Source organism: Tenebrio molitor, chromosome 9 (assembly GCF_963966145.1).
Source record: "Tenebrio molitor chromosome 9, icTenMoli1.1, whole genome shotgun sequence".
NCBI lineage: Eukaryota > Metazoa > Arthropoda > Insecta > Coleoptera > Tenebrionidae > Tenebrio > Tenebrio molitor.
The window spans coordinates 17,621,677-17,645,621 of record NC_091054.1 but is presented as its reverse complement, the minus strand read 5'-3'; the positions used below and the strand labels follow the sequence as shown (position 1 = coordinate 17,645,621).

Below are 23,945 nucleotides of genomic sequence, written 5' to 3'. Positions count from 1 at the left end.
GGCACAAAAACAAAAGATAACGCCTGAAGAGTCCTTCTCCGAGTCCGCTATCGACAAAAAGAAAATTTCAAGTAAAAGGAAAATGAAAAAAAATTAAAGGATGGAGGAATAAAAAAAATATTCTAATTGCGATAAGACCCGGAGAAGAACCTCGCACAAAAAGTCGTTGGTAAGCGCCGATGCTCACTTCCTGGCAAGGTCGATGACAATGTGATAATGATAAGAAGTACTACTGCGGGCAAAAAAAGTGGGACATCAACGTCATTATCTTAACCACGACCTTCTAAATAGTCGAGACGCAAACGCTTGGCTCTCTCCGGCCTGTTCATTTGAGCAAAATACCATTATGCACTTGTAAGCCGTTTGGCGCTAGCGAACGGGCGATTTGAGTTCGGAACCACGCGGTTTGGAACTTGGCTTTCTGTCATTGTGTTGCCACTTTGTCGGATAAAGACATGATTACTACATTTTAATCGAAATTTTCGGTTAGTTAAGCATATTAATTGCATAGATAATCGTTCCTAATATACATATTCTTAAATACAACGAAATTTATGGAGATGTGAGTATGAATTTAATTATTTCACGGAATTCAGTACTTGTTATAATACCCACAACATTGGAAGTAGACGAAGGAAAAGAAAATGAAGATTTAAGCAGGCAAAAGACTGTTTGCGGTGACAGAGAATGTTTCAGTCGGGATCGGTACATTAGCAGCACTATTGGAAAGGCTTGCCTACAACATTATGTTAGTGAAGAATATTTTTAAAATACATTTTAAATTATTGCAAGTCTACTACTGATTAAAAGATTTTTGAAATCCCTACCTGGGCAAATATTTAAACTTTCTGAAGCCAATTCATTGAATGTTTTTGTCTTTTTATAATCCTTACACGTCTCCAAATAGCATTTTACATGTCATCTTTTTGACATTTATTGTTTCGCGCCAATTTCGGCGCCTGCAAAGTAGCGCCAAACGGCGGACGCCGAAAACTGGCAAATGAACAGGCCGGAGAGAGTCAAGCGTCTCGACTATTTAGAAGGTCGTGATCTTAACTTTTAATGTGAAATAACCCTTATCTAATTCTAACCCTATTTTGAATTGATTGACGTTGTCATTAAGTATTGTAAGTTGTAGCGAATGATTGTAAGTAAGCACGTAGTGAGTATTAATTTGATGCAAAGTCCGAATCAAAATCTACCTTTATCAAAAGAAGAGAGCATGTGGAAAAGAAAAATAGGAGTATAAAATAAATTTATAAACTGTCAGCTGGAATAATGTACCAAAAAAAAATGACAATAAAGCTTGAACTACATCGTCTGTCATTATGACAGTTCGAATTTAGCAATGCTCAATCCAACGTAAAACATATTTAGGTTATCTACTTGACAATTTGAAAATTAATAACCAGTTAACAAAGTACGTAGAAACGTTACACTACAACATTTTCGAAAAGTTGACATAACTACGACGTTTTGTTGTCCTAGTTGAAGTGAAAACTTCTTTAGGCGCGCCACATACATTTTATTCCCGGGCAGTGAATTAGTTTCATGCGACACGGTAAAATCGTTCGCAGCACAAGCTAAAACCGGAAAATCGTTCGCAGCACGACACGGCAAGCTAAAATCAAGGGAGTCGAGATTTTAGCGGAGCGAGCGAAAAACAATCAACTGTGCGTTACTTGTCAAATTTAAATTTTCATTGTAGGTTGTGTTGTGACCTGACTGCCCTCAGTGCAGAGCTGCAGGGTAACTGTATATATATACAGTGAGTTTTTTTAAGACTGGCCATAGGGTTTTACATGTTAACTTTTGTTCCGATGAAAATATTCAAACCATTTTTGGAACAAAGTAGGAAGATTTTTTAAACTATCGGATAGATTACAATTCAATATCCAAAACTGTCGAAAAAGTTGTGACACTGTCAGCTGACAGTGCGGATGTCAAGCGAACGGATAATACAGGTGCATAGAGCTACATATACCCATATCCGATATATACCGGGTGTTATGAAAATCCACGTAATAAATTTAACCACCAATAGGACTCGTTAAAATAAACATTTTCTTTGTTTATCATTTTTTCCGCAAATTAAATATAATTTGAACCCTAAAATTCATACCCCCTCATGTGTTTACACATCCATTGATAACGAAGCACGAAAAAAGAATTACAAGTATTACATTCAACATTATTCTTTACTATAATAATTGCTGGTACAAATGGTTGCGTAAATGTGTCAACTCGATAAAAATATTATCGGTGGATTGTCAAGTCGAATACAATTCGTGGTTTAATTTTTTCTGCAAAATTTGTCATTTAAGATATTCGTAGCATTTGCTTTTGGAAAATTACAATCGTCTCCTTCGTCGATTCGTGTAATTTTTGGTTGCAAAAGCTACTCATGTCTTAAATGACCAATTTTGTTGGAAAAATTAGACCACTTATTGTATTATTGTTGATTAAATTTATTACGTGGACTTTCATAACACCTTGTATGTATACAACGTGTTTCACGTAACAGTATGAGCCTGTCGAACTCAAAATGTAACCCAATATTCAATTGTCATAACATAACTAACTGGGTGAATAAATCATATTTTGACAAAAAGTAGTTTCGGCATCCCTGAATTTTTTTTAGGTTTCCCATTGTTCATACATTTGCGGAAAAGCTCCCCAGTTATTGTGTTAGTTAGGGATGTCCAAAACTACAATTTATAATTTTTAATTAATATAATGCCCATTTTCAAATGTATTTTGTGTTGCGTTAAGACTTCGTCAGGCTCGTACTCTTACGTAAAACACGTTGTATATAATATACGTGACCTTTCAAATAAGGTGTCATTTAAAAAAAAATAGGGATGGTTGCGCACTTCCGAGAGCAAATATTCAAAAACCATATGCGCCAAAATTTGGGCAAGGAAAAACCAAACCTGTTTCGGGATTTTTTACAAAAATCGTCTACAAATTTTATCCATTTAAAGTTTCCACACTGTATTACGGGCTACAGTCTGCAGTCTGCACCTTACTAAAACGATCGGCATTAGCGGTACTCCGCTCCCGCACCCGGGACAAAATGCCAAACCGGCCGGGACGCCGGGACCAATGTGTGAAACCGGGACGTATGGTAAGCTTAACGATAATGAATAAAAATTTTGAAAGACGCTTAGTCTAAGAACAATAAGCAATGAAAGATTTTGAAAGCCACGACACTGACAGAAAACGAATTTCACCGTTACTCCGGGACTTCGACCTAGTAATGGCTGAAGTCCAGGTTCCTCCGGGAGAGCTTCGGGGACGACGTCGGTCAGCAGACACTGATGTGTGTGTAGATCCGCTCTTCGGTGTTCAGTTCTGTTGAACCTTACGCAGTCCGGGTTTGGGTCTGGAATTTCTGAAAAATCCTCGCTCCAACGAACCCTCGTCGACTTCACTACGATATCACACCAGCACCCGCCGCACTCTAAATCACGTTTCTCGAACATTCGAGAACATTCTCAATGCTTTAATTTTTTGCTTCAAAATATCAATTTATCCTGAAGTGGCAATAGAAAACAAAAGATAATAGTATGTTATGAGACAAGTGGTTGAAATAAAATTTCAATCAAAGCTTTTTGCGTTATAGGTTTATCCTCCGCAAATATTCTTTTTTCAGTCATAATAATAATAACTACGTTCTTTTGATTTTTGAGGCAACATTTGGTACCTCGCTGCACTTGCCTCTTCCAGGGCATCATCAGAAACACATAATCCTTCATCATCCATTTCCACAACGTGCACACAATTACTTCATTGACGTTGCAAAAGTTTGTTTATTTTTTATTTTTTTTTTTCCACAGCAAGAGATCCATCCAAAACTGTGATGTGACTTATTTTTATTTAAAAGTAGCTTTTACCCGCGGCTTTGCGCGCAAATTTCAGAATGTTTTAAAATTATGTTTCTACTTTCATGTATTGTGATAAACGCAGTAATTTCAATATGAAGTTTGTCTTTTTACGAAGAATAATTAAAACTTTACTGTAGACTACTTTTTTCTTCGACTACATAAACAAAAAGATCAATACGATAAGAAACTAACACTATGATCACTTACCAATTCATGAAAATACGCCAACAGAACACTTTTATTTTCCGTTGTAATCTTATTTAGATCTTCCTATTGTTTGATTGTCAGGTTTGATTTCAGATACCTGCCTTTTGATTTTTCCGGTATTAAGCTATTTGAAGCTTGTTCTGCTTCATTTAAGACATCTTCCGGTAAAACACAATCTTTCAAACACATTTTGCGAAATTGCTACTTTTGTAAACAACCAAATGTAACTATGACATCTGAACGTATCATGCAAACGCGATTTCCAACTCGAAAAACCTTTTTTTGTGCTTAACAGGCTTAAAAATGGAAATAGGAGTTGCTTTTTGTGGGTATCAAGCGGCGAAGGTGACGATATACTCAGATGATGAAATAGGGGTGAAGCGGCGAAGGGTATTTCCAACTCGAAAAAAACTGTCTTTTTTTCTTAACAGGGTTGAAAATGGTAGTAGGGGTTGGTTTTTGTAAAATTAAAGTAGACAGTAATTTTCTTCTTGTTTGGAAGATCAAGTGTACAAAATTTCCTCAAGATCGGAGTAAAACTGTAGATTTGCATACAAAATATATAAACAGACATTCAGTTTTACATATACAGTGTGATCAACAAGAAACCAAATCAAGAGTGCTACCTCATCTTTTGTTTTATCGAAACGTATTTCTATCATGGATCAGCCGCTTTTATTTACTTGCTGTGGACACTCGTTTTGTTGGTTGCCTACCTCTCAAAAATCTATCATTAATTGCCTTTATAATTTTTTTGTAATTCATGAATAATAGATTTAAAAGCAAGTTATAATTAATTATTATTTATTATTGATTAAGGAAAAAACACACAGTTACACAAAATTCCTTCATAAGGCACAATCTTGAGTTACAAAATTTTAAAAATAATTATTTTTCACAATTCTTTGTTTTGTTGTTTTCTGTAAGAAAAGTGTAAAAGTTATTATTCTCTAATTTTTGGGTAATTGAGAACTTACTCGTATCTTTTCTAGCAGTGTTTAAAACATTTAAATTACTCCAAGGTCAAAAAATAAGTTTTCACAAAAACTGCTCAATGTTCTCCATTGTGGTCCAGACAGAATCAAACTCGCCTCTCATAATTTCAAAAACCCTTATGAAGCTGTCAATTTGTTTAGGGTAATGTGTGGGTTTTATTTCTTGCAACACACAAAGGGAAACAAATTATTATCCTTCTTAAAAAATTTCTGATAAGTGCCATAACACAATTTAACTTATTGTCTTAAACGCCTTATGGAAGTTGAGGGATGTTCCTTGATAATTTGTTGAACATTTTGCACCATTTCTAAAATTTGAACTAAGGACTGACCTGACTTCTTCTTAATGATGGGTTATGATTTGCTAAAATTAGGCACTATAATTTTAAAACATTGATAAACTTGTTGATAACCAATACCATCAGGTTCGGACATCTAGCTTAAAATTCTTCGGTGTAAGGGGGTACAAAGTAAGGCCAGTCTTCATTTTCTTGTTTCACCCTCTTTCGAAAATAATATAATAAAAATGCCTTCTCTTTAATGGTAAAACCCATTTTACAACTTATTCTGGGATAATTATTGCTTACAACTTCAATAAACGTCTGTAAACTTTGCCGAAATGGAAGATTTGTTTTCTAGGTTAAATCACTTAAATTGTCAACAACAACAACCTTGAATTTTGAAATGTGACATTTCAACGAAGCATCTCCGTACCAGTAGCGTCGCGTTTGGCAATAAAGATGATAATTTACTTACTCTTACAAATGTAAAATGTTGCTCTTGTTAATCTTATAAATTGTTTCCCTTATCTTATAATAATAATAAAATGCACAATTATAATTCCAACGTCTGAAATTCATAAAGTATCATTTTTTATTAAGTAGCGTTTGAGACCATAAATTGTCTACGCCCATGTTTTGACCGCTTATGTGCATATGATTTTGCTACGACGTGACCGATAATTTGCAACGCTTGCTCTGATTTGGATTCTTGTTGATCACTCTGTATAGACTAGCTGACCCGGCGAACTTCGTACCGCCTCAGAATCAATAAATGTTGTGTTAACTTATTAGCTAAATTAAATTAAGTTTTTTTTATTAGGATAAAATGAATAATCAAAATGAATTGAAATTTAATGATTTAATGTATACACAAATTTAATACCTTAATTTAATGCAAGGCCATCTGAATCAAAAAGCTACGCTTATAAGGCCGTTTCAATGCCCACGATAATTGTTTCTGCGGAGTGGCCATAAAACAAAAAAAGACAGAACTTTATTGCGCGCCCTCGGTAGACGATTAACGAATCAAAGCTACAATATTGGCGGCAATTTAAAATATTACCCTTCTATTTTACATGAAATGGCAAAAGCGTGTTTCATTTGTGGAGCAAAAGATGTTTGCTTATTTAAAATACTCAGCAATATGAAACAAAGACAAAAATGGTTCGAAGCTTTTGAAACGTTTTGCGGTAAGCAAATTTATGGAGACAATGATAAGGACAACCTTTTAATTTGTATTTGTAATATAAAAGTCTACAAAAATTACGGATTACTACGAAATTTGTGGGCGGCATTTTCAACAAGACTTTATAATTACAACCCCCAAAAGACGACGTAAAGATGCTGTTCCTTGTCCTTCTATTTTTGTAAGTATCTATAATTAAAAAAGACTTGGAGTGTTTATTGATACATGAAATATACATAGAAGCGAAGTCAACCACAAAATATGAGAAAACAAAATCAGCTTCCTTTTCTCATTTTTCCATTAATTACTTATTAGTTTTGAGTCATAATCAGACATCTCCAGTTATTAATTACTGTCATCTTATTAATGTTTTTGTTTTTTAGACTTTTCCCACTGAAACTCCGGTTGAAATTCCTGTACCCCAAAATCCTGTAGAGTCTTTCATCATTCCAACTGTTCCGATCACATCCAAATCAATTCAAGTAAATAGTATTTTTGTGGAGTATATGCCACCAAATGGTTGAGATAATGGGCCCTCATTTGCTAGAAAATCCAATACTTTCATCTGGTCTGGTACATAAATATCAGATCTGCGAACTGATAATAACTGCAACGCTGAAACCAGTTTTAGATAATACATATTTGTCAAGAAAAAACAGATTTATTAAAGAAAAAATGTGCAATCCAGAACAAACTACTTTGCAGAAAAATATTAAAGTTATACATTGTTCTAACCTACCTTGTGTTATGATTTCATGTTTTTTTGCAATTCTAATTTATTAGTATTTTGCTAGTCCAGAATGTATCCAAAATAAGCTCGGATCTTGGATATTTTATAGCATTCGTGTTTTAATTAATGTTTTAAGCACTTAACCTCAAAGAAAAAAGGGGAAAAAGTATAAATCGACTCCGTTCGAAATCGGTAGATGGCGCGCGAAAAGGTTCTGCCGCCCGAAATGTCACAGAAACAAAGTTTATATGGAAAAATCGAAAATTGAAACGGCCTTATAAGCATAGCTTTTGATTCAGATGGCCTTGATTTAATGTTAAGGACTACGCCCTCTGACGGAGATCATTCGTATTCACGTCACGTGATGTTTAATTTCTGCACGGATGTTGGTCTTCAGGTTTTGTAGGGTCCTAAGATGGTTGATATAAAAGCGGGATTTCAAAAAACCCACAAACAAAATCGCAAGGGGCCAAAGCGGGCTTTCTACTACAAATTGCCCCTTATTGAGGTGAGACTCCAGTTCTTCGTCTTGTCGCGCTCCCGGTTTGTCTGAACGTAGTGACCCATGAAACAATTGATTTCTGGTTCGGGACACGACCCAACATTAAGTGATTTCGGAAGGGTTGCGATCAGAGAATGTCACTTTGAAAAGTACACCTCGACGGCAAACGCAGGCTCTCCACTCTTCCAACGCATGACGGCAGCTGACAGAGATAGATGAGACCACTCCCGCCCCATTACGACCCCTACAGTCTGAATGGCACGCATTTCAAAAAAGCAAGTTATGTTGTCGCACCCTGTATAATGCAAAAGTAGGTAAGAGTAATACGTGTTCATCACCATTGATCACACTTGGTGTCAACACTCAGCTGACGTTAAATCTTAATTAAGTTCAAATTGTCGATGCGCGCACAATGACAGATGACATAACCTTTCAAGATGAATTTTCTTCATAAGTTTTTTTTTTCGTGAATTTTTTCGACGTTTTAATAGTTATTCTGCTATTCGGGGCGGAGACAAATCCAACCATATTAAGATCATAAAAAATCTGTGCAGCCGTTCTTGAGTTATAAATAGTGTAACTAACCCGACTTTGTTTTATATACAGCCTGTGCATTCTCAAACTCGAACATAGGCAATTAACATTGTATTGAACGTTTTTGCTGATTCCTGCTCGCCAATTGAACTTACAGGTAAGGTAATGGTATCAATAGAAAGATAAAATCATTGCGCTTGAAATGATACTAATAATAAGATTAAAGGTGCTATTTTTATTTTAAAATACTAATTTAAAACTTGGCGATTTTTAAATATGACATGCCATGATTTTCAAATTGGACAGCGAATTTCGGTAAATTACTGTCAAAATTAGTTACGGAAAAATGAATAGTTACCCCATACAAATGAAGACAAATTTCTCTTAGGCCCGTATTCACCAACGCCAGTTAAAGTTAACTGTAGGTTAAAATATACGAAAACATTGTTATAACAATAGGTAACTAAAGTAACGAAGTATTTTAACCTACAGTTAACGTTAACTGGCGTTGGAGAATACAGCCGTTAAAGTAAGTTTATGTAAATCGCGGATACTGAATATCCTCAGTGTCATAGTATTGTAGATAATGTAAATAGTGGGGAGTTAATAAAAAGACAGTAATCACTGGGCACTGGTAGCGAGTGATTGCTCACGCTCCCGATTCCTGACCCGATCCCAAGACATACCATGGCGCAGCCGGAAAAAAGACAAATTCAACGAGAAAGTCAAGTTTGAAAAGTGAAAAGTGAATTCCTAAAGCGGAAAAAAAAACAGCAAAATGCAGAACAATGCAAAACCACCTTCAGAGTTAAAGTTAGACGGAGATAACGCAGCGGAATGGAGCTTTTTTGTGCAAAAGTTAAACATTTATCTGCAAGCAACGAAGCCGGAAAAAGAAACAGAGGAGTACAAGGGGGCGGTTTTACTTAACTGCGTTGGAGACTGAAGATTTACAATACCTTCAAGTTCGAAAGTGTGAAAGAAAAGACGAGTTTCGCAAGCATTCAAGCGAAATTCACAGCGTATTTTGCTCCTACAATCAATGTGACCTACGAGAGGTACATATTTTTCTCAAGGGACATGAGAGAAGAAGAATCCGTGGATGAGTACGTAACGCAGCTGAAGCAGCTAAGTGAAAATTGTGAATTTGGGACATTGAGCGAGTCTCTGATAAAGGACAGATTGGAGTTGGGTATAAGAGATAAGAACGTGAAGGACAGGCTTTTGCGAACAAAAAATTTAGACTTGGTGAAGGCTGTTGAAATCTGTAAGGCGGCAGAGATAACGAACAAGCAAATGGAAATTTTGTGCACCACAAGTGGAAGAAGGACAGACGAATTCCAATCAGTTATGGGAGTGAGAAAAACTGAAGATGGACAAAAAAGGGTACAACGTCAAGGGACTACAAGTGGCCGAGACAGAGATGGGAAAAGAGAAGAAGCGAGCAGCAGACAGAGAGCAGCGCATTTCAAAAATCATCAACAAACGCAGATAAGTCCCAATAACTTTAATGCCGACAATAAACAATCATTTGATGCTAACAATATGTACAATTGTAATAGGTAATAGGTAATAGGTGCGGTTCACTACATAAGCCAAGTGAGTGCAAAGCTTATGGTAAAAAATGCAAAAATTGTGGTGGATACAATCATTTTGCTAAATTTTGTAAGAATAGGAGAATTAACAATATCGATCGCGATGAAGGGTTATTTGTAGATTTGGTACAAAATAACGCCAACAATGAAAACAATTGGATGGTTGATTTAAAAATTTTCAACAAAGATGTCAAATTTAGAGTTGATAGTGGAGCTGACGTAAATGTTATTCCATTTTCTGTTTATAAAAAATACTTTGGCAATGTAAAAATCATAAAAGACAATACCAGATTAATGGAATATACAGGAAGTCGAATTAAGACCTTGGGATACATCACAGTTCCGGCTCTTTATAAAAATAATAGTTGTATTATAAAAATGTTTGTAGCAAAGAGTAATGGAAGATCTGTTCTAGGCAGAGAAACAATAGACAAACTAAAAATTGCAAAGATGGTACAGGGTGTGACAAGAGAAGATTCCAAGGATTATTTCGAGAAATACCCAGACGTCTTTAGTGGTATCGGATGCTTGCCAGGTTAATATAGCATTAAGATCGATCCTTCAGTAAAACCATGTGTGCACGCTGCAAGACGCTTTCCTCAAGGAATTGTGGTAAAACTAAAGGATAAGTTAGATAGTTTAGAAGCGCAAGATATAATTGCTAAAGAGTTAGGGCCAACCGATTGGGTAAATTCTCTCGTTATTGTGGATAAGCCAAATGGGGACTTTAGAATTTGCATAGATCCAACGGATCTAAATAAAGCCATCAAGCGCGAATATTTTTCAATTTCTACGTATGTCGATATAATGAGTAAAGTAAGGGACGCAAAAGTTTTTTCAGTTTTAGACACAAACAACGGATTTTGGAATATAGAGCTAGACGAAAGTAGTTCAAAATTATGTACTTTTAATACGCCTTTTGGACGATATAGATTTAAAAGGCTTCCCTTTGGACTAAAATGTTCATCAGAAATTTTTCAAAGGAAAATTGTGCAATGTTTTGAGGGAATTGACGGTGTTGAGATTTATGTAGATGATATTTTAGTTTGGGGCACAAGTCAAAAAGACCATGATGAAAGATTGAAGTTAGTATTAGAAAGGGCTCTAAAATATAATATAAAGTTTAATGTAAATAAATGTAAATTTTCTGTTAATGAAGTTAGGTACATAGGACATAAAATTACCGATCAAGGGATAAAGTCGGATGACAGTAAAATCGAGGTAATAAAAAATTATCCAGTACCAACTAACGTTAAGGAATTGCAATCGTTTTTGGGAATCATAAATTATTTACATAAATTCATTCCGAACGTGGCAGTTTTAAGATTTTATGATCCATTGAAAGCTTTAACTTTGACAGTAGATGCATCTAAGGATGGCTTAGGCGCAGCATTGTTACAGGAAGGTGCTCCAGTAGCTTACGCGTCAAGGTCATTGAATAACACTCAAAAGTGCTATGCTCAAATTGAGAAGGAAATGCTTGCAATAGTATACGGGGCGAAAAAGTTTCACCAATATATTTATGGGAAAAAGGTCGTGGTCGAAACCGATCATAAGCCGTTAACACATATTTTCAAGAAGTCGTTGATCGATTGTCCAATGCGAATGCAACGTATGCTTTTAGATTTACAAATTTATTACTTAGATGTTAGGTATAAACCGGGAAAGGAAATGTACATATCAAATGTTCTTAGTAGAATTAAAATGCCGAACGACGAAACAAAAATTTTTACTAATGAGTATGAGGCTCAGGTAAGTTATTTAAGAAAACATTTTCCTATTTCACGAGCAAAAAATGAACAATTTCGTATTGAAACTCGGAAAGATGAGGGTTTACAAATAGTATCGAGGTACATTAAAGAAGGGTGGCCTAATTCTAAAGCAAAGTGTAGGTTAGAGTCACAAGCGTATTTTGGTGTGAGATCAGAAATGGTAATTATCGATAAATTAGTCTATAGAGGAAATTGTTTGGTTGTACCAGAAACTTTAAGGAAAGAAATGTTAGATCTTATTTATTTGAGTCATTTAGGAGTTACCAAGTGTATTTTAAAGGCTAGACAAGTACTCTATTGGCCGGGCATGAGCCGTGATATTAAAAATAGAGTAATGTCATGCGAGGTATGTCGAAAATATTCCCGAAATAATTTTAAGGAACCACTCAAACCACACGAGGTGCCAGAGTATCCTTGGCAAAAGATCGGATGGGACTTGTTTGAATATAACGGAAATAAATTCCTAATCACTATTGATTATTTTTATAAATACGTAGAGGTGTTTAAAATGAATACTATAACGGCAGAGACAGTGATTCGTGTTTTAAAAAATATTTTTGGGAGATTGGGAATTCCACAAACCTTAGTATCTGATAATGGCACGCAATATGCAGGATTTTTGTTCGAAGAGTTTGCTAAAATGTGGAATTTTCAACATGTCACATCTAGTCCTCAATATCCGAAATCAAACGGAATGGTCGAAAGGGCCATTCAAACTGTTAAGAATATTATTAAAAAATGTATAGAGCCAAAAACAGAATTAGAACTAGCTTTGTTAAATTATAGAAACACCCCTGTAGATTACTGTATTTTGTCGCCGTGCAAACTATTTTTTAATAGAAAGTTAAGAACGCTGATACCTATCCAAAGTATATTGATTTTAAAAAAACAACGTCAAATGTTAGTACGGAGGCAAAGTAAACAAAAGATGTATTATGACAAGTCTGTTAAGTTTTTAAAACCTTTAAAGGCAAATGAAAAAGTGTGCATCAGGAAAGACGATATTTGGGTAATCGGACATGTAGTTAGAAAATTTAATGATAGATCCTATTTAGTTAAGGAGGATGGTAGTGATGTAATTTTACGAAGGAATAGATATTTTCTTAAACCTTATTTTGTAAACAATTCTGGATATATTTCTGCTTCTGAAAGTGAGTCAAATCTTCACAATGAGGATGATGAAGCACATGAGGAATCACATGATAGAATTAAGGAGGATGTAATAGAATTAAGCAGTGATAATTTTAGTGCGAGTGATAAGGAAGACAACGAAGTAAGCGAGACTGAGCAAGATAAAATTGCTTCCTCATCACACACACGAAGAACAATTTATGTTTCTAAGTTTGGACGAAAAGTTAGACGTCCAGAAAAATTGTAATTTATTTTAAAAGGGGAAGATGTCATAGTATTGTAGATAATGTTGTAACGAAGTTACTTAGAAACGCTCCCGGTGGCGGAAAAATTCCGCTCTTTCGCCGAGCCGGTGCAGAAAATTAGCGCGGAACCAACTGCATGAACCGCGTCGACCGAATCCGCTCCGGAACCCGTGTTTCTTCCGGCCGACAGCACCCGGACTCCGCGCTGAGCCGAGCTCCCCCACCGCCCCAGCCGCGAGTCGCGGGCCGCGCGCAGTCCCACCGTGGCAATAAAAGGACCGCGCCGAGCCTGCAGAGCTCGATTCCGATCCCGGTCCTCTTCTAGCTCCAGCACCGACTCCGACTCCGCTTCCGACCCAACCAACAACCCGCTTTCTCCGCTTTCCCTGGCCCGTTCCCTCCCATTGCGAGGGAACCCCGGCTTTCCCGCTTTCTCCGCTTTCCTGGCCCGTTCCCTCCCATCGCGAAGGAACCCCGGCCTTCCCGCTTTCTCCTGGCCCGTTCCCTCCCATTGCGAGGGAACCCCGGCTTTCCCGCTTTCTCCGCTTTCCTGGCCCGTTCCCTCCCATTGCGAGGGAACCCCGGCTTTCCCGCTTTCTCCTGGCCCGTTCCCTCCCATTGCGAGGGAACCCCGGCTTTCCCGCTTTCCCCGTCTTCCTGGCCCGTTCCCTCCCATTGTGAGGGAACCCCGGCCATCCCGTCCCCTTTCACCCTCCTTTCCCTCTGACCGGAGCAGGAAGAGCCCGCAGCGTCCAGGTCCGACCGGAAAGATAGAAGAGCCAGCAGAGTCCAGGTCCGACCGGAACAACAGTAAGTACGAGCCACGCTCTCCTCCGACACCCGCCCGGAGCACTCCTCCAGGTCACGGACACCGCCTCCGAAAGGTTCCGGCGCCACCAGGTACCTACGCCCCTTTTTTGTACATAGTCTGAATAAAGGCCCCTCTTGTTGCGACACCTGTTTGTTTTGATACCCCTTTTCCGCGCCCTGACAGCCGACCCCCGGACACCGTACGCTCCGCAAAAGCTACCCCGGCCGTGTGGCGTCCCACCACAGCCGCAAAAAGGGACTGGCGCTCGAGGCATACCGCGACCGACCCGAACGGCGTCAAATCCCGTGACGTCACTGCCGCCAGTGAACGTCACATAATTTGGCGCCCGAGCAGGGACCGCTGTCAGGAACCGGGAAAGAGGAAAAGCGCCGCCCGCACGAACCCTCCGACGAGATTACCGCCGCCGGTAATCCCCGGAGTCCGCCCGCCGACCGACGATCCGGATTTCCGGAGTGGAGGGACCGCCGCCGGTCTCCCCGGATCCGATCAGCTTGCTTAGCGACACCCGCCGACCGACGATCCGGATTTCCGGAGTGGAGGGACCGCCGCCGGTCTCCCCGGATCCGATCAGCTTGCTTAGCGACACCCGCCGACCGACGATCCGGATTTCCGGAGTGGAGGGACCGCCGCCGGTCTCCCCGGATCCGATCAGCTTGCTTAGCGAACCCCGCCAACCGACGATCCGGATTTCCGGAGTGGAGGGACCGCCGCCGGTCTCCCCGGATCCGATCAGCTTGCTTAGCGACCCCCCGCCGACCGACGATCCGGATTTCCGGAGTGGAGGGACCGCCGCCGGTCTCCCCGGATCCGATCAGCCTGCTTAAGCGCCCTTCCGGATTTTCCGGTGAGGTGATTACCGCCAATCGCCCCGAAGTTAGCCGCGCGCTGCGAAATTGAGAAAGCGTTCTTTCAGCTCGAAATCATGGCACCGACCAAGCCGACAGGATCCGCTGGGAAGGCCGAGACGGCAGCCCAGAACTCGGAGTCGACTCCGGGAACCGGAGCCGGCTCACAGTCGCAGACCCTGGACCGAGAGGAACCCGTTTCATGGGTCTACAGACTGAACAAGGAGGCCCTCACCGCGATGCTTTCCGGACTCGGCCTGGAGGCCACCGGAACGGTCGAGGAATTGAGGCGACGTTTAACCAAGTTTCTCCGAGACCGCGCAGCCGAGACGGTTGTGCCCGCTGAAGAACCTGCTACAAGTGCGCCAGTGCCAAGCTCAGTGTCCGTGCCCGCGCCCAGTGTTCCAGTGCAGACACAAGTGCTCGCGACTAGTGCTCCGGTGTCGACTCCGGAACGGTCATCCCGGCCGGTGAGAGTGCAGGACTGGAGAGTGACGTTCAACGGCAAGGGGGACCCGGTTGCCTTCCTCGAACGAGTCGAAGAACTGTGCGATTCCGACGGTGTCGACGCTGACCAGTTGCTGCCCCATCTACCCGGACTCCTACAAGGGGAAGCCGCCGCCTGGTTCCGAAACAATCGTCAACGGTGGTGTGACTGGAAAGGGTTTGTGACAGACTTTCGCTTGTTCTACTTTCCGGTCAGCTACCAGGAAGACCTGGAGGTCGAAATCAGCCGCCGACTCCAGCGACCGACCGAACCAGTGACAACTTACTTGACCGAGCTCCAGACACTGCTGAGACGGCATGGCAACCTCCAACCGGAGCAGCAGTTGTCCTGGATGTATCGGAACCTCCTTCCAGAGTACAGGTTGTATCTGAAACGGCCCGAGCTCACCGACGCCGCCACGCTGCTACGCTCTGTCCGAGAATTGGAAGCTGTGCTCCGGGAGCAAACGCGGCCCACCGGAAAACCGGACAAGCAGACCGCCCCCACAGAGGTACCGCCCAGCCGGCCGACAACCCGACCAACCCCACCAGAACGAACCACCGCACCGAAGACTTCCGCCACGACACCAGCCCCAGGACCGCCATCTTCCACCCCCGTGTGTTGGCGGTGTGGACAGGCGGGACACTTCCGCCACGAGTGCACCGGGCCCGCCAAGATTTTCTGCTCCCGTTGCCGAAAAGAAGGTGTCATGTCGAAGGACTGCCCGTGTCAACCGGGAAACGCCCGAGGCTCTGCACCCTAGGGGAGCCAGTGCAGCCGCCGCCGACCCCGCCGAATGACCGGCCGCTCCCCGAACAATCCGATCACCGACCCCACGTCAACACCCAGATTCTAGGTGAGTGGTACGCCGCCCTTATGGACACCGGAGCCGCAGGCTCGTTCATTGGGGACCATCTCCGAGATAAGTGCAACCGGCACCTTCGCCCCGTCGCTCCGACTATCCAGTCGGCCCGGATGGCCAACGGCCAGGTGGACGCCATCACCGAGGCCTACTGGATAAGCCTCCAGATTGGAACAACAACCATCCAAGGGAAATTCCACCACCTACCTCATCTGCCGTCCGACCTCGTGCTGGGTATCGACCTCCTGCGACGATATCCCTTCAGCATAGACCTGAAAGAGGGCAGCGCTTCGCTACGTCCCCCGACCGCCGCCGACGAGGTGCAGCCGACTCAGCCGCAGCCAGCTTTTCAGGTTAGTGACAGTCCGCCACTTACTCTTTCCCCAGATGAAGAGCAGCGCCTTCGGCAGTTCCTCGCGGAAGAACTCCCCTTGTTCGACAGCGTCCGAGGACTGACACCACTGGCCCGACACGAAATCCGTCTGCTACATCCGGAGCCGGTGAAGCAGCGGTACCGACCACGGAACCCCTTCATGCAGGGTATCATCGATGAGGAGGTGGACAAGATGCTTGCCGAGGGTGTAATCGAGCCGTCGGACAGCCCCTGGAGCTCGCCAATCGTCCTGGCCAAGAAGAAGGATGGCAAGCACCGCTTCTGTATCGACTTCCGGAAAGTGAACGAGGTGACTCGCAAGGATGCCTAGCCGCTGCCGTTCATCAACGTGATCCTCGACAAGCTACGACGAGCTCGGTACATCTCCACCATCGATCTCAAGAGTGGATACTGGCAGGTACCTCTGACTCCGTCCAGTAAACCGATTACCGCCTTTACGGTCCCGTCCCGGGGGCTGTATCAATTCCGAGTCATGCCGTTCGGATTACATTCGGCGCCAGCCACCTTCCAGCGCCTAATGGACCGGGTCATCGGGCCAGAGTTGGACCCGTACTGCTTCGCCTATCTGGATGACATCGTCGTACTCGGTGAGACCTTCGAGCAGCACCTGCAGGTACTCCAAGAAGTGTTTCGTCGCCTACGAGCCGCCAACCTTCGGTTGAATCCCGACAAGTGCCAATTTGGACGTCGCAGCCTGACCTACCTGGGCCACGTCGTCACGGCAGCCGGCATCCGGACCGATCCAGATAAGGTAGCCGCCATCCGGCAGTTGGCCACCCCCAAGACGCTTCGTCAGCTGAGGCGCTTCCTGGGCATGGCCTCGTGGTACCGTCGCTTCATTCCTGACTTCTCCCGGATCGCCGCCCCGCTGAACCGACTCCTGAAGAAAGGTGGCCGATGGGACTGGACCCCGGAACAGGACGCTGCCTTCAACACCCTTAAGGATAGCCTCTCTGCCGCTCCGGTCCTCGCCTGTCCGGACTTCGGTAAGCCCTTTGTCTTACAGACCGACGCAGCCGACACAGGGCTGGGAGTAGCGCTGACTCAGTACGTGGATGGAGGCGACCATGTGATCGCTTACGCCAGCCGAAGCCTGACCAAACCCGAACAGGCCTACTCCACAACCGAAAAGGAATGTCTGGCCGTGGTATGGGGCATCGAGAAGATGAGGCCGTACCTGGAAGGCTACCGCTTCACCGTACTCACCGACCACCAGTCCCTCAAGTGGCTCCGGGCCATCAAGGATCCGACAGGAAGACTCGCCCGGTGGGCCATCTTCCTACAACAGCACGATTTCGACATCCGGTACCGAAAGGGAGTCCTGAACCGGGTGGCTGACACTCTCTCCCGACAGCCCGCCGCAACCGAGGATGAAACCACCCCCGAAGACCTGTTTGCACTGGAAGACGCCCCCGGATGCAACTGGTACAACAGGATGCGACAGGAGGTGGAAAAGGACCCGAATGCTCACCCGGACTACTGTATCCGGAATGAGCGACTCCACCGTCACTTCTGGGACATGTCCGATTCCACCGAGCCCGAGCTAAGCGACCCATGGAAGCTGTGTGTCCCTAAGCCGGTTCGAGCCGCCGTCCTGAGGGAATGTCACGACAACCCCACCGCTGGACATCTGGGAATCGCAAAGACCACCGCCCGTCTGGCGCTCCGGTACTATTGGCCCGGCATGTTTCGAGAGGCCGCCCAGTACGTCCGGAACTGCCCATCCTGCCAACGGTACAAGACGCCGCAGCAGCAACCGCCGGGGAAAATGTACCCGACACCGAACCGGCAGCCATGGGAGACCGTCAGCACCGACCTGGTGGGCCCTCTTCCCCGCTCCAGCCGAGGCAACTGCTACGTCGTCGTCATGCAGGACCGGTTCACCAAGTGGGTACAATGCCGAGCCGTCCGAAAAGCTACCGCCCGTGCGGTCACTCAAGCGCTCTACGAGGACGTCATCACCCGATTCGGATGCCCAGTGACGGTGATCTCGGACAATGGGACCCAATACACAGGCGGAACATTTCGCACTCTCCTCCGGGAACTTGGGATCGTACATCGGCTGACACCGCCATACACGCCCCAGGCGAACCCCGTGGAAAGGACGAACAAAACCCTGAAGACCATGGTGGCCCAGTTCTGCGAGGCCGACCAGAAGAAGTGGGACGCCCATCTTCCGGAGCTGATGTTCGCCCTCAACACCTCACGCCACGAGTCGACAAAGTACACGCCAGCACTGCTGAACTTTGGCCGCGAACTCGTGGTACCCAATGCAGTCCACCGTCCGACACCCGGAAATGCCGCCGCCGATCCGCCCGCCGACACCGCCGCCGATCCGCCCGCCGACACCGCCGGCGACCCACCCGCCGATCCGTCCGCCGACACCGCCGCCGATCCGCCCGCCGACACCGCCGCCGATGAGGTCAACGAAGCTGCCGACGCCGTTCACCACTCCGAGAGGCTTCGCTTGTTGAAGGACACCTTCGAACTCGTCCGGGTGAACTTAGCACGCGCATTTGCGAAACAAAGCAAGCATTATAACCTTCGTCACCGAGAATGGCGATGTCACCTAGGAGACCGCGTTCTCAAACGGGACCACCCGCTGTCATCCGGTGCCAAAGGTTTCGCGGCGAAGCTAGCTCCCAAATACTCCGGCCCGTACACCGTCACGAAAGTCCTCTCTCCAGTGGTGTACAACCTCCGATCCCCTTCCGGACAGAAGATCCTCAGAGTTCACATCAAAGACCTGAAACCCTACCGAACGACCGAACCCCCGACTGACTGTCTCACCATTTACAGGATGCCGAACCCACGAGCCCCGCCGGCGCCAGCGGACTTGCCCAGCGCCAAGCAGCAGCGGCGTCGCCGACAGGCCGGCCAGGCTGAACTGGCCCAAGCCGCCCGACGGGCCGCCCACCAGCTGCAGCAACGGCTCAGGAGGACGCCGCGGACCCTCCAAGACGGGAAGAGCAGGGCACGGAACCCCCCACAGACAGGCCCGACTGCCAGCGGGGAACACCTCCTGCTCCCGCAGGCCCGACCAGCCGCCTCCGTCTGCTGGATCGACGGAGTGGACAGGCGGGCCCTCCCTCGGCGGACAAGGGAAACATCGGGGCCCGGAATCCCAATGGACCTGACCGTCCGCCGCCGACAACCGGACCCTACGCTGCCGCTGCCGTCGCGACCGCTGCCCCGTGTTTCCGACAGGACTCCGCCGACTTCGACACCAACCGGCCCGCCGAAAGCACCGCCTACGGGCATCCCGCCCGGACAGGCCTTGCAGCCGGCGGACCACCCCCCGAAAGCGACCATCGCCCCGACGGCAACAACGGTAGAGGGCATCACGGCTCTACCGCACCAGGCGTGTTTCCCGCCCGCACCGGCCGCCGGTCCACAGGGAGACTGGTCGTGTCCAGGAGGAACGCGTCCCCGACGGCCCCGACACCGGAAGGTCAAGCGGACCCGCACCGGGAAACGCGTTCGTCAGTATGTCCGGTCCGAGGGGACACCTCAGGCCTGGGACCCGTAACCGGCCCCCGAACCCCCCCCGGACTGTACCAGGTTTGTCCGACCGTCAACCGACCGCCGAGCCGAGCCCCGCTCTGGTACGCCGTGACCGCCCCCCCAGACCCCCCGGACCTCACCAGGTGTGCGCCACCCAACCCCGGGAACACATCCGCCGGACCGCCACCCTCTCCCACAGCACCGACAGCACAACTAACGACGACACCCGTCTGCCCACAGGTACCTCCGCCGTCCAGCTCAGCCCACACCATGGACCATCCGCTGGACTTGGAGTGGACGGTGGTAGACGACGTGGACGTCGCCCTCGCCGGAATGGACAGTCCGGACCCCAGCCCGGCAGCCCAGCCGTCCGCCCCCCGACCAGCCCCGCCAACCGGAAGCTCCAACGAGGAGCCCCAGGAAACCACGACCAACAGCCACACCACAGTCGAGGACACCGCTCCAACCCGAACTCCAGCACCGGACATGCCCGAAGACGTTTGTGACGGGGTGGACTACGAGGAGTGGGGAGAAGACAACCCGTATGGACGCGGCCCCCAGGCAACACGACTTCCCCGGCCCGAGTCCTTGTGTTGGAGGTGCGGCGTCCCCGGCCACTCCCGTGGCGACTGCCGGGCCCCTGTGGTGCTCTTTTGCTCGCGATGTGGAACAATGGGGCTGATGTCCCGAGACTGCCCTTGCCCGAAACCCCCGGCCGCCCCCCTCCCGCGAGCCGCCGGCCCCCCATGCCGGGACACCCCGAACCCTCCGGAACGTTCAACGATCCCGGAGCGAGCACCGTGCCCGCTGTGCGGCCACCGCCGGCGACAACGCCGCCGTCACCGTCGTTAGCGCCGGCCAGTTGGCGACCCCAGACTTTCCGCCACCCGCGGCACATTGAGCGAAAAACAGTTTCAGTTCGAACAGCATTTGTGTTCCCCGTTGTTTAAGTTTCCGTTTTCTTACAGCATTTGTGTTCCCCGTTAAGTTTCCGTTTTTTTTTCTCATTTGAATATATATATTTAGTTTTCATCAAGGACCCGCCGTTTTTATGACCTTCCCCCCCCCAGGAGCCGAGGGTGGACCCGAGGAAGATGGAAGAAGTTTTAAGTTACAAAATTTGGTCCCTAACACCCCGTTCAAATCGTTGTTGGGAAGAGAAGTTTCAGTTTCGAGAGTTCCGTTTGGGACATCGGAGATTTTCAGTCCCACCGCCCCGGAAGAATCCAATTTTATGTTTCCAAAGAAGAAATCAATATTGAGTTCACCGTTTCCGACCGTACCGCCGCCGCCAGGAACCCGCCAGGTGAAAGCCCGCCGGAGAAGGAAGCCCGCCGTCCGACCCCGCCCCACCGGGAGGAAGAACCCTTAGAAGGAGCGACGCTGCGCGACCCTCCTTTTCCGAAGAAGGAGGGGTGTGTAACGAAGTTACTTAGAAACGCTCCCGGTGGCGGAAAAATTCCGCTCTTTCGCCGAGCCGGTGCAGAAAATTAGCGCGGAACCAACTGCATGAGCCGCGTCGACCGAATCCGCTCCGGAACCCGTGTTTCTTCCGGCCGACAGCACCCGGACTCCGCGCTGAGCCGAGCTCCCCCACCGCCCCAGCCGCGAGTCGCGGGCCGCGCGCAGTCCCACCGTGGCAATAAAAGGACCGCGCCGAGCCTGCAGAGCTCGATTCCGATCCCGGTCCTCTTCTAGCTCCAGCACCGACTCCGACTCCGCTTCCGACCCAACCAACAACCCGCTTTCTCCGCTTTCCCTGGCCCGTTCCCTCCCATTGCGAGGGAACCCCGGCTTTCCCGCTTTCTCCGCTTTCCTGGCCCGTTCCCTCCCATCGCGAGGGAACCCCGGCCTTCCCGCTTTCTCCTGGCCCGTTCCCTCCCATTGCGAGGGAACCCCGGCTTTCCCGCTTTCTCCGCTTTCCTGGCCCGTTCCCTCCCATTGCGAGGGAACCCCGGCTTTCCCGCTTTCTCCTGGCCCGTTCCCTCCCATTGCGAGGGAACCCCGGCTTTCCCGCTTTCTCCGCTTTCCTGGCCCGTTCCCTCCCATTGCGAGGGAACCCCGGCTTTCCCGCTTTCCCCGTCTTCCTGGCCCGTTCCCTCCCATTGTGAGGGAACCCCGGCCATCGCGTCCCCTTTCACCCTCCTTTCCCTCCGACCGGAGCAGGAAGAGCCCGCAGCGTCCAGGTCCGACCGGAAAGATAGAAGAGCCAGCAGAGTCCAGGTCCGACCGGAACAACAGTAAGTACGAGCCACGCTCTCCTCCGACACCCGCCCGGAGCACTCCTCCAGGTCACGGACACCGCCTCCGAAAGGTTCCGGCGCCACCAGGTACCTACGCCCCTTTTTTGTACATAGTCTGAATAAAGGCCCCTCTTGTTGCGACACCTGTTTGTTTTGATACCCCTTTTCCGCGCCCTGACAGCCGACCCCCGGACACCGTACGCTCCGCAAAAGCTACCCCGGCCGTGTGGCGTCCCACCACAGCCGCAAAAAGGGACTGGCGCTCGAGGCATACCGCGACCGACCCGAACGGCGTCAAATCCCGTGACGTCACTGCCGCCAGTGAACGTCACAATGTAAATAGTGGGGAGTTAATAAAAAGACAGTAATGACTGGGCACTGGTAGCGAGTGATTGCTCACGCTCCCGATTCCTGACCCGATCCCAAGACATACAAGAAGTACAAATATCATCCCTACAAGACACAGTGTCATCAACAGATTTTTGCTGTTGATGAAGAAAGTAAGAGTGAAACCTGTTATGAAATACAGGAGCTTGCTAATGATGGTCGCTTTCTGTCGAAAATTTGCTTCACAGACGAATCTACTTTTACGCTAAATAACTAACCAAATGTTCAAAACACGCGATATTCGGCTCAAGAAAATCTTCGAGTAAACATTCCTACTAGAACTCAGTATCCTCAAAAAATTCATATTCTGGGCTGGGATTTTTAATAACATTTGAAATAAAGGGAAATTTAAATTCAGGAAATTATCTAGATTTATTATTAACTAAATAGGAACTGCATTGTCATTTTTTCAAAGAAATAAAAACTGCTTAAACTGTTCATTACTTTAATATTATAATTTAATTCTTTATCGAAATAATGGCATAATATCTATAAACTGAATGCACAGTGTTAATTGCCTATGTTTGACTTTGAGAGTGGACACCTGGTATACACGGTCTATCAGAACTGGAGGACCAAAATAATACGGTGAAATCATCATCTTCTGGGAATAATAGGAAAAATATTTTAAAAAATTGATCCTCATTGGATTTTAAAATAAGAACGTTGTTAATTGACCAATTGCGTGTAGATATAAAATTACCTTAAAAGTTATATTAGTAACTATGGAAACAAATTTGATTGTTGCAATGACATAATAATTGAATATTATATCATAATAAATTATTTTTGACAATTACAAAAGTCATTAAAAACGCTTAATGTTAACTTCTTCAGAATATTTTGATATGCTTGTCTTATATGGACAGTGTGATGAGAGTGCCACAGTTGCTGCTCAGGAGTACGCAGTTCGTTTTCCCAATAGGGAACATCCTAGCAGAAACACTATAACCTGAAAAATACTATAACCTAAAAACGTCCGTCATAGAACAAACAATGCGGATACCCAACAATGCATATGCATCATTTGAAATGCATCCATAGTTACAAATAAAGCATGAAAACTAATTTATCGGTAACTTAACATCAACAACAGGATTGGTCAGTTTAAATTGCTTCTTTCCTAATCACTATTTAAGATAGATCTATCCCACCTCCACCCGGCGGCACGGCAATTTTGCCGGAGTACATACACTATTACGGATATTACTATCAAGTAATAGTGCAGTGCTTATCAACATAATTACCGGCGTCTTGCCTCCGCATTTTGACTTTGTTGTGTATTATGTTCTGTGTCAATGTTAAGGAACTTCCTCAATAGTTATT

General features: G+C 46.0%; 1 protein-coding gene and 1 long non-coding RNA gene across 2 annotated transcripts; one reads left to right on the top strand and one right to left on the bottom strand.

Moving 5' to 3' along the window:
- Positions 1–4,881: 4,881 nt before the first annotated feature.
- Positions 4,882–6,097, bottom strand: LOC138138141 (uncharacterized). The gene is made up of 2 exons (XR_011161970.1): positions 5,509–6,097; positions 4,882–5,453 (listed from the first exon to the last, which is right to left on the bottom strand). It is a non-coding gene; the product is annotated as an uncharacterized lncRNA (long non-coding RNA).
- Positions 6,098–13,110: 7,013 nt separating this feature from the next.
- LOC138138140 (uncharacterized) lies at positions 13,111–16,540 on the top strand. Its single transcript, XM_069057905.1, has 2 exons — positions 13,111–13,965; positions 14,060–16,540. The coding sequence occupies exon 2, from the start codon at positions 14,820–14,822 to the stop codon at positions 15,990–15,992; it is 1,173 nt and encodes a 390-aa protein (XP_068914006.1). The 5' UTR covers positions 13,111–13,965; positions 14,060–14,819; the 3' UTR covers positions 15,993–16,540.
- The last annotated feature ends 7,405 nt before the right edge of the window (positions 16,541–23,945 follow it).